This window comes from Trachurus trachurus, assembly GCF_905171665.1.
Source record: "Trachurus trachurus genome assembly, chromosome: 1".
NCBI lineage: Eukaryota > Metazoa > Chordata > Actinopteri > Carangiformes > Carangidae > Trachurus > Trachurus trachurus.
The window spans coordinates 36249350-36262953 of NC_139891.1; the positions used below are offsets into that span (position 1 = coordinate 36249350).

At 44.6% G+C, this 13604-nt stretch overlaps 1 protein-coding gene across 1 annotated transcript; it reads left to right on the forward strand.

The window, feature by feature from the left end:
* Nucleotides 1–569: 569 nt before the first annotated feature.
* Nucleotides 570–10338, forward strand: LOC310991489 (uncharacterized protein; the record flags this gene model as incomplete). The annotated part of the gene is made up of 4 exons (XM_083979210.1): nucleotides 570–2209; nucleotides 5908–5944; nucleotides 6086–6199; nucleotides 8653–10338. 4 exons carry the CDS (start codon nucleotides 570–572, stop codon nucleotides 10336–10338), a joined length of 3477 nt encoding a protein of 1158 aa, XP_083835336.1.
* Nucleotides 10339–13604: the final 3266 nt, after the last annotated feature.

Genomic DNA, 13604 nt, shown 5'->3' on the forward strand with positions numbered 1-13604 from the left:
CAAATGTCTGTTTAAAAATGGTGGAAAAACAACTGTTTTAAAATGCCAATAAAACAGTCCAGTCTTTGAATAAAAAAGGGAGAGTGGCTATTCAAGTCCAGGGCCAGGGCCTCAGAATGGGGGAAGGGGATCCTGGCCGCCAGCTGCTCTGCTCCGGCGGCCCTGCGGTGGCGTACTGGATTCTGTGCTGCGGGGCTCGGGCGTTCAACCAGGACAGCTCACACAATCAACACGTTCGACTCAGCTCGTGTTCCTTTACTTATCACTTTGTGCACGTTGTATCAAGTTTCTTGCCGTCAGCCCAGCCACTGCGTTCCTCCGTGGACTCACTTTCTTTGGACCACCGCTCCATCCCGACTCGCCCTCTCCGCTGTGGAACTCGCAGAAAGCACAGATGATTGGTCCAATTTGTGGAAAAGTTGCGGTGGTTGTACAAAATTGCAAGGTCACACAAAATTCACGGGGATTGGTTGAATTTGCGTTAATTATTGCGATCGCAACATCGCAAATTCCTGGAGGGACTGATTATTTTAAATGAATGTTTGTTTTCTCTCCCTCAGTGTGTAGACATGTCTGCTGCCAGCAACCTGAGGTCTGAAGATCAGTTCCTGTGCTCCATCTGTCTGGATGTCTTCAATGATCCAGTCAGTACACCATGTGGACACAACTTCTGTCAGAGCTGCATCACTCAGCACTGGGATGTTAGAGACAGGTGTCAGTGTCCAATGTGTAAAGAGGTTTTCTACATAAGACCTCAGCTGAAGATAAACAGGTTAATCTCTGAGATGGTTGCTCAGTTCAGACGTGAAGCTCAACAGAAAACCAGCAGCAGCAGCTCAGAGCAACAAGTTTCCAAACCAGGAGAAGTTCCCTGTGACGTCTGCACTGGAACCAAACTGAAGGCCCTGAAGTCCTGCCTGGTGTGTCTGACCTCCTACTGTGAGACTCACCTGGAGCCTCATCTGACACTGTCAGGTCTGAAGAGACATCAGCTGATGGAGCCTGTGGAGAACCTGGAGGACAGGATGTGTAGGAAGCACGATAAACCTCTGGAGCTGTTCTGTCAGACCGACCAGACATGTGTCTGCATGCTCTGCTCTGTTTTAGACCACAAGACTCATGAGTTTGTTCCTCTGAGAGAAGAATATGAAGGAAAGAAGGCAGAGCTGCAGAAGACAGAGGCTGAGACTCAGCAGATGATCCAGAAGAGACGACTGAAGATTGAGGAGATGAAACAGTCAGTGAAGATCAGTAAAGCTGCTGCAGACAGAGAGAAAGCAGAAGGTGTTGAGGTCTTCACTGCTCTGAAGGAGTCTGTTGACAGAGGCCTGAAGCAGCTCATCAAGGAGATCGAAGAGAAACAGAAAAGCTCAGAGAAACAGGCTGAAGACTTCATCACAGAGCTGGAACAGGAGATCTCTGAGCTGGAGAAGAGAAGCACTGAGGTGGAGCAGCTCTCACTCTCTGAAGACCACCCCCACCTCCTCCAAAGCTTCCCATCCCTGAAAGCTGGTCCACCCACCAAGGACTGGACACAGGTCAGAGTCCGTCCATCATCATATGAGGGGACTGTGGTGAGAGCTGTGTCTCAGCTGGAGGAGACGCTCCATGGACAGATGAAGGAGGTGAAGGAAGCTGAGATGAAGAGGGTCCAGCACTTTGCAGCGGATGTGACTCTGGATCCTGATACAGCACATCCTAAACTCATCCTGTCTGATGATGGAAAACAAGTTCATCATGGTGATGTGTGGAAGAAACTCCCCAACAACCCAGAGAGATTTGATGAATGCGTTAATGTCTCAGGAAAACAGAGTTTCTCTTCAGGCAGATTTTACTTTGAGGTTCAGGTTAAAGGAAAAACTAAGTGGGATGTGGGAGTGGCCAGAGAGTCGATCAACAGGAAGGGAAAAATGCCACTGAGTCCTCAGAATGGTCTCTGGACGATATGTTTGAGAAATGGAAATGAGTACAAAGCTCTTGCTGTCCCCCCAGTCCGTCTCACTCTGAGGTCTGGTCCTGAGAAGGTGGGGGTGTTTGTAGATTATGAGGAGGGTCTGGTCTCCTTTTATGATGTAGATGCTGCAGCTCTCATCTACTCCTTCACTGGCTGCTGCTTCACTGACAAACTACACCCATACTTCAGTCCTTGTAATAATGATGGAGGTAAAAACTCTGCTCCTCTGATCATCTGTCCTGTCAATCAAACTGGGCATCTGAAAACATCTAGTTATTTGAAGAACTAATGTAAATATTTATTGTCAATACTGAACAATGTAAATCTTTTTGTTTTCTACTGAGTTAACCTTCATCAGATCATCATCACACAGTTAAGTTAAGTTTGTGATAACTGCTGTTTAATCACTTGTTACTTTAGTCAATTAGATTAGACCTGTGGAAACAGGTAAAATATTTTACCACTGAAATGATGCAGGTGTTTATTAATGTAACTGTTGATCACTATGACTCTTGTGAATATGAACACATCTTTATCAGAGATACAGGAACTGTTGACTAAAGTTGTATATTCATCCAGACAGATTTACCTGTGTAGAACATTATGACTCGTTGAGATTGTTGTGTTTAAGAGAAATTTAAAAAAAATAAAAAAGCATAAAAAATGTAAGTAAAAGCACAATAATGAAACATAAATATCCAAATAAAACCTGATTATTCTCCTAAATCCTATTTCTCTAAGTAACCATTAACTACTTAATATTAATATTTTGGATATTCATTAAATATTCACCTGCTTGTTAATCAATGACTCACCTTCACATTAAAAACACTTATGTTTAGATGATTAGATGTTTTTACTATTGTCTCTGCACTTTAATCTCCTCCTTTAGCTGTTTTCTTTAAAGGGACAGTATGTGAGATTTACCCCCATCTAGCGGTGCGGTTGCATGTCGGCACGTATTCTTGCTGTTGCGTTTACGTAAACTCGGGCAGAAGTCAGAAAAACAACACACGCTGCATGTATCAGGATAAACAAGCCTCTATGTAAACAAACGGTCCGCCAGCACGAGGCAAAACAATACAGGCGTGACAATATGTTGTCATGGTGATGTCGTATTGTTTACCTGACCCACGTTTTACCGGCTTTCTCTCGTCGAGTAAAATAACATCCAGTTGGTTTGCCGACGGCGTCACTCACGGCGTCATTCAGGTGTCTGACTGCACCTGAAGGCAACACCAGTGCCTCCGTCCTTCCTCACACTAGCTACACGGTGGTGACAGTTTTAACAGGCGCTGTCTGGAAAACTTTCTCCCCGAGCCGAGAAGCTCCGGCGGCCCGAGTTTGAGGTTACTTACAGCCACGGTGACACTGAACGTAAAACATGGCGATTCAACATGGCAGAGAAGGTTCGGTGAACCCCCCCCTGTATGTTTGTAACGACTTGTAACATCTCATTCTAAGGTAGGAGAAAGCGCTCGTTTGTATGCGGGCGCAATTCCACTTCAGTGAAATACGTATTTATGAAAGCGATATTTGATTTTTGTCAATAAAAAGCCAATAAAGTCCCATACTGTCCCTTTAATGTACTTTTTTTTTTTTTTTACCTGTGTCTTTTTTTTATCTTCTGCTGATTTTAACATGTCTGATTTTTCTCTTAGTCTTTAGTTTATTTTGTTTCGGGGTTTCTGTAGCACTTTGAGATTACTTTATCAAAAGTGCTTTACAAATAAAATGTATTATTTATTTATTATGATGTTGATTATTGATCACTGAAGAACACGACCCCACAGAGGTCAGAGGTCAGAGCCCTGAGTCTGTTTGCTCCACAGACCAGATCCAGTTCTGACCCTGAAGCCGTTCACTGAGCATCAATTGATCCTCTACAGTCATTGGACCAATAGAATGAATAGAATCAGTAGAATGACAGTGACGTCACCTGGCCACCAGGTGTCAGCAGATCACAGTCTGATCACAGAGGAGAGGAGGCAACTGGAGCTTTTATTTTGAAGTACTGATACTACTGATACTAGTATTAGCACTGATACTTTACTAGTAGGCTACTGATAGGCTACAACTAGTTGTAGTATTAGTAGTATCAATATTAGTAATATATTACTAGTATTGATACTACTAATACTAGCCTACTAATACTACTGACACTAATACTAATATTACTAGTACTGACACTATACTACTTATACTAACACTACTACTTCTACAGATACTACTGATAGCACTGATACTGATGCTACTAATAGGCTACTAGTACTGGTACTACTAATACAACTGACACTACCACTACTACGAGTATTAACACTACTGATAGCTTAGCCTACTACTAGAACTGATACTACTAATACTACCAGTATTAATAGTACGAATACTGATACTAATACTACTGATAGCCTACTGATATTAGTAGTAGCAATAGCCTAGTAGTAGGAGTAGTAGTAGTAGAAGTAACATGAGTACTATCACCACAACTACCATAAATATTACATGTACTCGTTCCAGTTCTATATTGGTACTGCTGCAGTACTCCCCATAGATATATATAAGAACTAGATGACTCACCCGCCGCTGTTTCCCAATGACAAAGCGTAGCCAATACGGCGGCCATCTTGGGACGGGCAACTCTCTCCCTCAGAGCATTAAGCCTCTGCTGCATGTTCTGCTATAATGACCATAACTTGCTCAGTTTTTGTCCGATTTCAAAACGGTTTGATTTTTATGAACGTTTATGCAGTTATGATGCAGCATATTTAGAATCACGGATAATTTTAATAATGTATTTTTTTTTTGTAAAAGTAACATTATAGTGACATTATGCAAATAGTTAAAGTAATAGCTACATACTGATTTATTTTTCACAGAGTTATGAATCGTTTTTTTAGTGCAGATGACTGGATCACCTATCTACTGCACTGTAACTGCAGCCAGAGTCAGAGCAAGCTGCCCGTCCTCATATGGCCGACTGTGAGCTACGCCTGCGTGTAGTCCGATCTACCCCCTTGGTACTCCCACTCTACTCACAGTACTTCATCTGAAAGTACTTCTACTGTTCAAACCGTCACTGAAACTCAAACTCAGCTATCACAAGCTGGATGAGTATTAGGCTACAGTTAACTAAAATACTTCTACTACTAATAATACTACAACAAATACTAGCCTACAGATACTAATACTAGGCTACTATATGTATATCAATAACACTGCCTCCTCCAATGTTACCAGTAGTAGTAGGCTACAGAGTGGTAATGGCAGTGTTGTTAATCATTATTATGATTATTATTATTATTGTTATCATATGCTAATAGCACGTGACTCTGCAGTCCTTCGGGTCTGACGTCACCAGGAGGACCACCACTCACTCCCCTTGAAAATCAACACTCACTCCCCAGGAGGACCACCACTTACTCCCCAGGAGGACCACCACTCACTCCCCTTGAGGACCACCACTCACTCCCCAGGAGGACCACCACTCACTACCCAGGAGGACCAACACTCACTCCCCAGGAGGATCACCACTCACTCCCGAGGAGGACCACCACTCACTCCCCTTGAGGTCCAACACTCACTCCCCAGGAGGACCACCACTCACTCCCCTTGAGGATCACAAATCACTCCCCAGGAGGACCCCCACTCACTCCCCTTTAGGGCCAACACTCACTCGCCTTGAGGACCACCACTCACTCCCCTTGAAAATCAACACTCTGTAACGGGGTAAACCCGTATCGGCTAGTAATCTTTGTATTTTGTGTGACACTGTGGTGGATTTTGCTGTGGGTGTGGTTTGAACAGAGTGAGTGTGCCTTTAACAGAGTGAGTGTCTGCAGTGATTGCATGGTGACGGGCTAACTGGAAACAGGTGTGCTGGACAGGTCGGCAACCAGCTTAATTACCCACACACACTCTCTCCTTCAGTCTCCCTCTGATCTTCTCTGTGACAGGTACCTGTGTGAATGTGGTCTGAGGTCTTCAGAAATTGTAAGTTGAATGTATCTGGTGTTGAGTCTCCCTCTGATCTTCTCTGTGACAGGTACCTGTGTGAATGTGGTCTGAGGTCTTAAGAAATTGTAAGTTGAATGTATCTGGTGTTGAGTCTCCCTCTGATCTTCTCTGTGACAGGTGGCGTGTGGCGTAGGCTGGAGTTACTTTGGACGCTGGGTCAGGTTGGAACCTCGAGGGCTGAACAGAAGCGCTTTACAGCCACGAAGTGGAGTGCAGCAGCCTGCAGCAGTCGTAAGCAGCACAGCACACAGCGCCAGCAATGATGATACAGCCTTGACACCGAACCAGTACACCAACTGACCAGCAGATCCAGCCAGCCTGCCAGTCTGTGTGAGTGAAGCCCGGCCACTCACCAGGCCACACGGAGCCACACTCTCAGCCACCTCCTTCCAGACTCTTTTAATTACTTCCCCCATAGACTTGATTAGTTTTTTATATATTTCTATAAATAAAAAGGACTCCTTTAAACCGTACCCTTTGTCTTGTGTTGCCTTTTCCACTTTCACTGGTTGGTCAAACAAAGAACACTTTACAACACTCACTCACCAGGAGGACCAACACTCACTCCCCTTGAGGAACAACACTCACTCCCCTTGAGGACCAACACTCACTCCCCAGGAGGACCAACACTCACTCCCCAGGAGGACCACCACTCACTCCCCTTGAGGATCACCACTCACTCCCCTTGAGGACCAACACTCAATACCCAGGAGGACCACCACTCACTCCCCAGGACAACCACCATTCACTCCCCAGGAGGACCACCACTCACTCCCCTTGAAAATCAACACGCACTCCCCAGGAGGACCACCACTCACTCCCCTTGAGGATCACCAATCACTCCCCAGGAGGACCACCACTCACTCCCCAGGAGGACCACCACTCACTCCCCTCGAGGATCACCAATCACTCCCCAGGAGGACCAACACTCAATACCCAGGAGGACCACCACTCACTCCCCAGGAAGACCACCATTCACTCCCCAGGAGGACCACCACTCACTCCCCTTGAAAATCAACACGCACTCCCCAGGAGGACCACCACTCACTCCCCTTGAGGATCACCAATCACTCCCCAGGAGGACCACCACTCACTCCCCAGGAGGACCACCACTCCCTCCCCTTGAGGACCAACACTCACTTCCCTTGGGGACCAACACTCACTCCCCAGGAGGACCACCACTCACTCCCCTTGAAAATCAACACGCACTCCCCAGGAGGACCACCACTCACTCCCCTTGAAAATCAACACGCACTCCCCAGGAGGACCACCACTCACTCCCCTTGAGGATCACCAATCACTCCCCAGGAGGACCACCACTCACTCCCCAGGAGGACCAACACTCATTCCCCTTGAGGCCCAACACTCACTCCCCAGGAGGACCACTACTCACTCCCCAGGAGGACCAACACTCACTCCCCTTGAGGACCAACACTCACTCCCCTTGGGGACCAACACTCACTCCCCAGGAGGACCACCACTCACTCCACAGGAGGACCACCACTCACTCCACAGGAGGACCACCACTCACTCCCCGGGAGGACCACCACTCACTCCCCGGGAGGACCAACACTCACTCCCAGGAGGATCCAACTCCTACTGAAGTTGAATAACCCTGGTCTAATGGCAGAGGATGTTGTCATGATGCAGTGTAAAGCCCTTTGAGACAAACTGTTTGTAAAAACTGGCTATAAAAACAGAATCGCCTTGCCTAACCCTGAGATAATGAACAATGACTGACACTGGACTCCTCCCACCTGTCAGGTGCACTTCCACCTTTGCTCCCTGTTAACCAGGTAAAATCTGCTGTCTAGCAGAAAAACCACACACACACAGTCCAGATGTGAAAGTAAAGTGTGAGAGGAGGACGACTGAACTGCAGCAGAGACAGAAAGTCAAAGTGAGTCCATCAGGTGTTTGTCAGCAACACAACAGAGTCTCTACCAAACACTGGTGAGTACAGCTCATCATATTCACTGTGTGAGCAGCAGCTTAAACAGTGAGCTTCATCTCGACGCACTCTCTTCATGTTACACTGACTCTAGTGAACTGGCTCACGACAGACCTGAGGCTGTTTGTCCACAGAGATACTATAGTCCACTTTAAACTGTCTCTGTGTCTCTGCTCAGGACTTTTACAACTCCTCACTCAGTCTCTGATCTTCACTCTCTACTTCACCTCATTTCCTGCTTTCATGCTGTCAAGGTATCACTTCCTACTGCTGCCTTACTTCACACTTCCTGCAGCTCTTTCACAATAAAAGCCTCACACTTTTATTGTGACGCAGCCAGAGGAAACACAGCGTCCTTGTCACTCAGCTCAGCTCTGTCAGAGTTTTTCTCTTTCAGTGACGTCATGAAAACATTAAACACGTGATTCAAAGTGACTGTAACTAATATCATGTTAGAACCGTGGTCATATTTGTTTGAACTGGTTAAAACAGAGCTTCTCAAACTTCCACCATGCCCCCTACAGGTGGAAAGCTTCACAGCCCTTCAGCCAATATTTCTATCAGTCATTAACAATGAGACCAGAAGAACTGATGAAGAAGGATCCATGTTGAACATTAAGGAAATAAACAGGTCAACAGGACGGCCCCGCCCCCCAGGTAGAGAACCACAGTCTTAAAGACACAGAACATTATTTTAAATGAATGTTTGTTTTCTCTCCCTCAGTGTGTAGACATGTCTGCTGCCAGCAACCTGAGGTCTGAACATCAGTTCCTGTGCTCCATCTGTCTGGATGTCTTCACTGATCCAGTCACTACACCATGTGGACACAACTTCTGTCAGAGCTGCATCACTCAGCACTGGAACGTTAATGTACCATATCAGTGTCCAATGTGTAAAGAGGTTTTCTACACAAGACCTGATCTGAAGATCAACACTTTGCTCTCTGAGGTTGTTGCTCAGTTCAGACGTGAAGCTCAACAGAAAACCAGCAGCAGCAGCTCAGAGCAACAAGTTTCCAAACCAGGAGAAGTTCCCTGTGACATCTGCACTGGAACCAAACTGAAGGCCCTGAAGTCCTGCCTGGTGTGTCTGACCTCCTACTGTGAGACTCACCTGGAGCCTCATCTGACACTGTCAGGTCTGAGGAGACATCAGCTGATGGAGCCTGTGGAGAACCTGGAGGACAGGATGTGTAGGAAGCACGATAAACCTCTGGAGCTGTTCTGTCAGACCGACCAGAGATGTGTCTGCACGCTCTGCTCGGTTTTAGACCACAAGACTCATGAGATTGTTCCTCTGAGAGAAGGATATGAAGGAAAGAAGGCAGAGCTGCAGAAGACAGAGGCTGAAACTCAGCAGATGATCCAGAAGAGACGACTGAAGATTGAGGAGATGAAACAGTCAGTGAAGATCAGTAAAGCTGCTGCAGACAGAGAGAAAGCAGAAGGTGTTGAGGTCTTCACTGCTCTGAAGGATTCCGTTGACAGAGGCCTGAAGCAGCTCATCAAGGAGATGGAAGAGAAACAGAAAAGCTCAGAGAAACAGGCTGAAGACTTCATCACAGAGCTGGAACAGGAAATCTCTGAGCTGGAGAAGAGAAGCACTGAAGTGGAGCAGCTCTCACTCTCTGAAGACCACCTCCACCTCCTCCAAAGCTTCCCATCCCTGAAACCTGCTCTACCCACCAAGGACTGGACAGAGGTCAGAGTCCGTCCACCATCATATGAGGGGACTGTGGTGAGAGCTGTGTCTCAGCTGCAGGAGACGATCTGTGGACAGATGGAGAAGATGATGGAGGCTGAGGTGGAGAGGGTCCAGCAGTTTGCAGTGGATGTGACTCTGGATCCTGATACAGCACATCCTAATCTCATCCTGTCTGATGATGGAAAACAAGTTCATCATGATGATGTGAAGAAGAAACTCCCAAACAACCCAGAGAGATTTGATAAATGTGTTAATGTCTTAGGAAAACAGAGTTTCTCTTCAGGTAGATTTTACTTTGAGGTTCAGGTTAAAGGAAAAACTAAGTGGGAAGTGGGAGTGGCCAGAGAGTTGACTGACAGGAAGGGAAACATCACACTGAGTCCTATTAGAGGTTACTGGACGATATGGTTGAGAAATGTAAATCAGTACAAAGCTCTTGATGACCCCCGAGTTGATCTCACTCTGAGGTCTGGTCCTGGGAAGGTGGGGGTGTTTGTGGATTATGAGGAGGGTCTGGTCTCCTTTTATGATGTAGATGCTGCAGCTCTCATCTACTCCTTCACTGGCTGCTGCTTCACTGACAAACTATACCCATACTTCAGTCCTGCTCTTAATGATGGAGGTAAAAACTCTGCCCCTCTGATCATCTGTCCTGTCAATCAAAGTGTTCAGATCAAAACATCTAGTTCTTTGCAAGACTTGGTAGATTTTTAATTCAGGTACCAAATGTAAAGATTTAATGTCTATACTGAACAATGTGAATCTTTTTGTTTTCTACTGAGTTAACCTTCATCAGATCATTATCACACAGGAAAGTTAACTGTGTCATAACTGCTGTTTAATCACTTGTTACTTTAGTCGATCAGATTAGATCAGTGGAAACAGGTAAAATAGTTTACCACTGAAATGAATCTGTAAATTAACTGAGTCTGCTTTGGGGAGTTAGAAGCAGATGCAGGTGTTTATTAATGTAACTGTTGATCTGTTGATGACTCTTGTGAATATGAACACATCTTTATCAGAGACGCTGTAACTGTTTACAAATTTACCTGTGCAAAACATTATAACACATTAGTATGAATTATTGAACTAAGATGAAGTGTGATGATGATGATTTAAATTGACATGCCCGAAATAAACAAATTGATTGATTGATTGATGAAGGAGTATGGGGATTCAAACAATACCCTAAATGTGAGGCTGTGCAAAATAGAGCCAGCCATTAGAGTATTTTCTTGGCATACAGAAACTCACACCGACTCCAGCTGTGATGGGAGATATGAGCTGGGAACCCAATGAGGTAGGGTGGAGTGTACACATGGTGCGTTTATGGAATAGGATACTAGGATTAAATCTGAACAGGATTGCAAGAAAAATATTTGAGTGGGACACTCTGACTAATGGGGCATTGGATAGGGAAATATATGATATCTTGCTGAGAGCTGGATATGAAGACCGTTATTATAACAAAGAGAAAGTGGAGATGAACGTATTAAAATAAATTATTTTCCAACAAAGTAAAGATAGATGGGCATTAGATATTTGGGGTAAACCAAAACTGCGTACTTAACTGTGAAATAAAACAGGTATTTGGCCCAGAAAATTATGTTTTGTATGATTTGTCTAAAAAGAAAAGAATGCTGTGTGCTCAATTGAGAGCTGGTATTCTTAGTCTTCATATTGAGATGGGCAGATATGTTGGCAAAGCAGAAGACGATAGAATTTGTAATTTATGTGACATCCAAGAGGTGGAGAATGAAATTCATTTGGGTTCTACTGTCCTTTCTATGACTCTATAAGACAAAAACTGTTTAGTAAGGTAGATCCAAATAACGAATTTGTGTGGTTGGACGATGCTGAGAAGCTAAAACATCTTTTTCAGTTGAATATATTTGCATTTTCTTTATTTCTTGAAAAGGTCTGCGTTTTGGGGGGACAGCAATGAAGAACATGCATTGCTGTATACGTTAGCAGCAGGAGTTGGACACGGAAGTGACTCGTGACGTCACACTAGTCATTCCCATACCATCCTCCATCATCAAACTCTGTCTCCCAGCAACCTCCCCACTCATCATTACCATCATCAACTCCTCCCTCACCTCTGGCTAAATCCCCCAATCCCTGAAACTGGCTGCTGTCACCCCCATCCTCAAAAAATCCGGCCTGGATCCTGACACCATCTCAAACTTTGGTCCCATCTCAAACCTCCCTTTTCTGTCAAAAATTCTGGAACGCGTTGTCGCCGCACAAATCAAAACCCACCTCCGCTCTCATGAACTGTATGAACCCTTCCAATCTGGATTCCGCTTACAACACAGCAATGAAACCGCTCACCTGAAAATCACAAACGATCTCCTCCTCTCTGCAGACTCTGGGCACCTCAATGTAGCGGTTGATTTTCTGCGTTGTGTTATGTAGTTATGGAGTGAGACGCACACTGGAGTTGAGCATCTATGGGAGTTTTAATCTTCAGAATAAGGAAAAAAACACAGGCGTCACACACACAGAGCCACACTGCAACTCTCCACCGCTCTACAGGAAAAAAAATGTAAATTAAAATTCACATAACCACAATAAAACGTCACGTTACATATGAAATAATGCAGTTATTACACAGCCATAGCATGCAGAGCACAACCTCATCATGACATGACATGAAAAGGAGGGAAATAGAGGAAAAACTGCAATCCAGCTAGCATAAGGCTAAATTAACCAACTCTGCATGAATAACTCAGTTTAAGATTCAATTTACAAGTTATTAATCAATGGAGTCTTGACCAAAAGGTCCATTAGTGTGTTACATTACAGCAGATATCAACAAATTGTGGTTTTGAACGGGAAAAAATATATAATAAACAAGACAATGGAGAGAGCGCCTCATAAAGTGACTCACCAGCTCAGAGCACACACAGCTCTCTGAGGCTAGGTGGTGCAACGCCAAAACAACACCCCAGGGGAACAAAGGGGATACAATTGAAAATCACCGTAGGAACCTTTCTTTTCCTTTTTTTTTTACAGGAGGAAAAAATCATTTTGGGGAAGTTCACAACACAGAAGAAAGATTTTAAGGAAAATTAATAAACAAAACATAATAAGAAATTTTGACTTGGCTACATCAACATACTGATCCTCCTTGACCTCACTGCAGCTTTCGACACCATCAACCACTCCATTCTCCTGTCCCGCCTACAAACATCACTCAACATCACTGGCTCTGCTCTTTCCTGGCTCATATCATACCTCACCGACAGACATCAGTTCATCCACATCAACAACTGCACCTCCTCCACTGTCCCCCTCCCTCAAGGCGTCCCCCAGGGCTCGGTGCTTGGTCCTCTCCTCTTCATCCTCTACCTATACTCCCAGAGATGGACAGAGTACTCGACCCCAGTACTTGAGTAAGAGTACAAATACTACTGGTCAAAATTTACTCCGTCACAAGTAAAAGTAGCTCAGTCGACATGTTACTCGAGTAAGAGTAAAAAAGTACTTGCTTCTAAAGGTATCCAAAAGTACATGCTTTTAAATTTACTTTAAGTAAAAGTAAGAGTAAGAGTAAATTTCTTATTTTTCACATCAATGAATTACTACAATTTTTTCTAAACGAATTCAAGGACCTTTTAACTCGTGTTTCTGAGAACTTTGGCGGTATCCTTATGGGGAGGGATGACGTATTTCCGCTTATACGTAGATCCCAGTGGAGAGTGTGCACTGTGATAGGTTTCCTTCTTTGACAAAGTACTTTTCAGCCTTCCTAGAAATTAACTTGAGTAAAAGTATTTGTCTTGTAAATGTATTCAAGTAAGAGTAATAAGTACCAAAGAAATCTAATACTCAAGTAAAGTACAAATCCTCTGGATATGTACTTAAGTACAGTACTCAAGTAAATTTACTCCGTTACTGTCCACCACTGCCTACTCCCCATTGGTTCCATCATCCGCCGTCATGGTCTCCGTTTCCACTGCTACGCCGACGACATC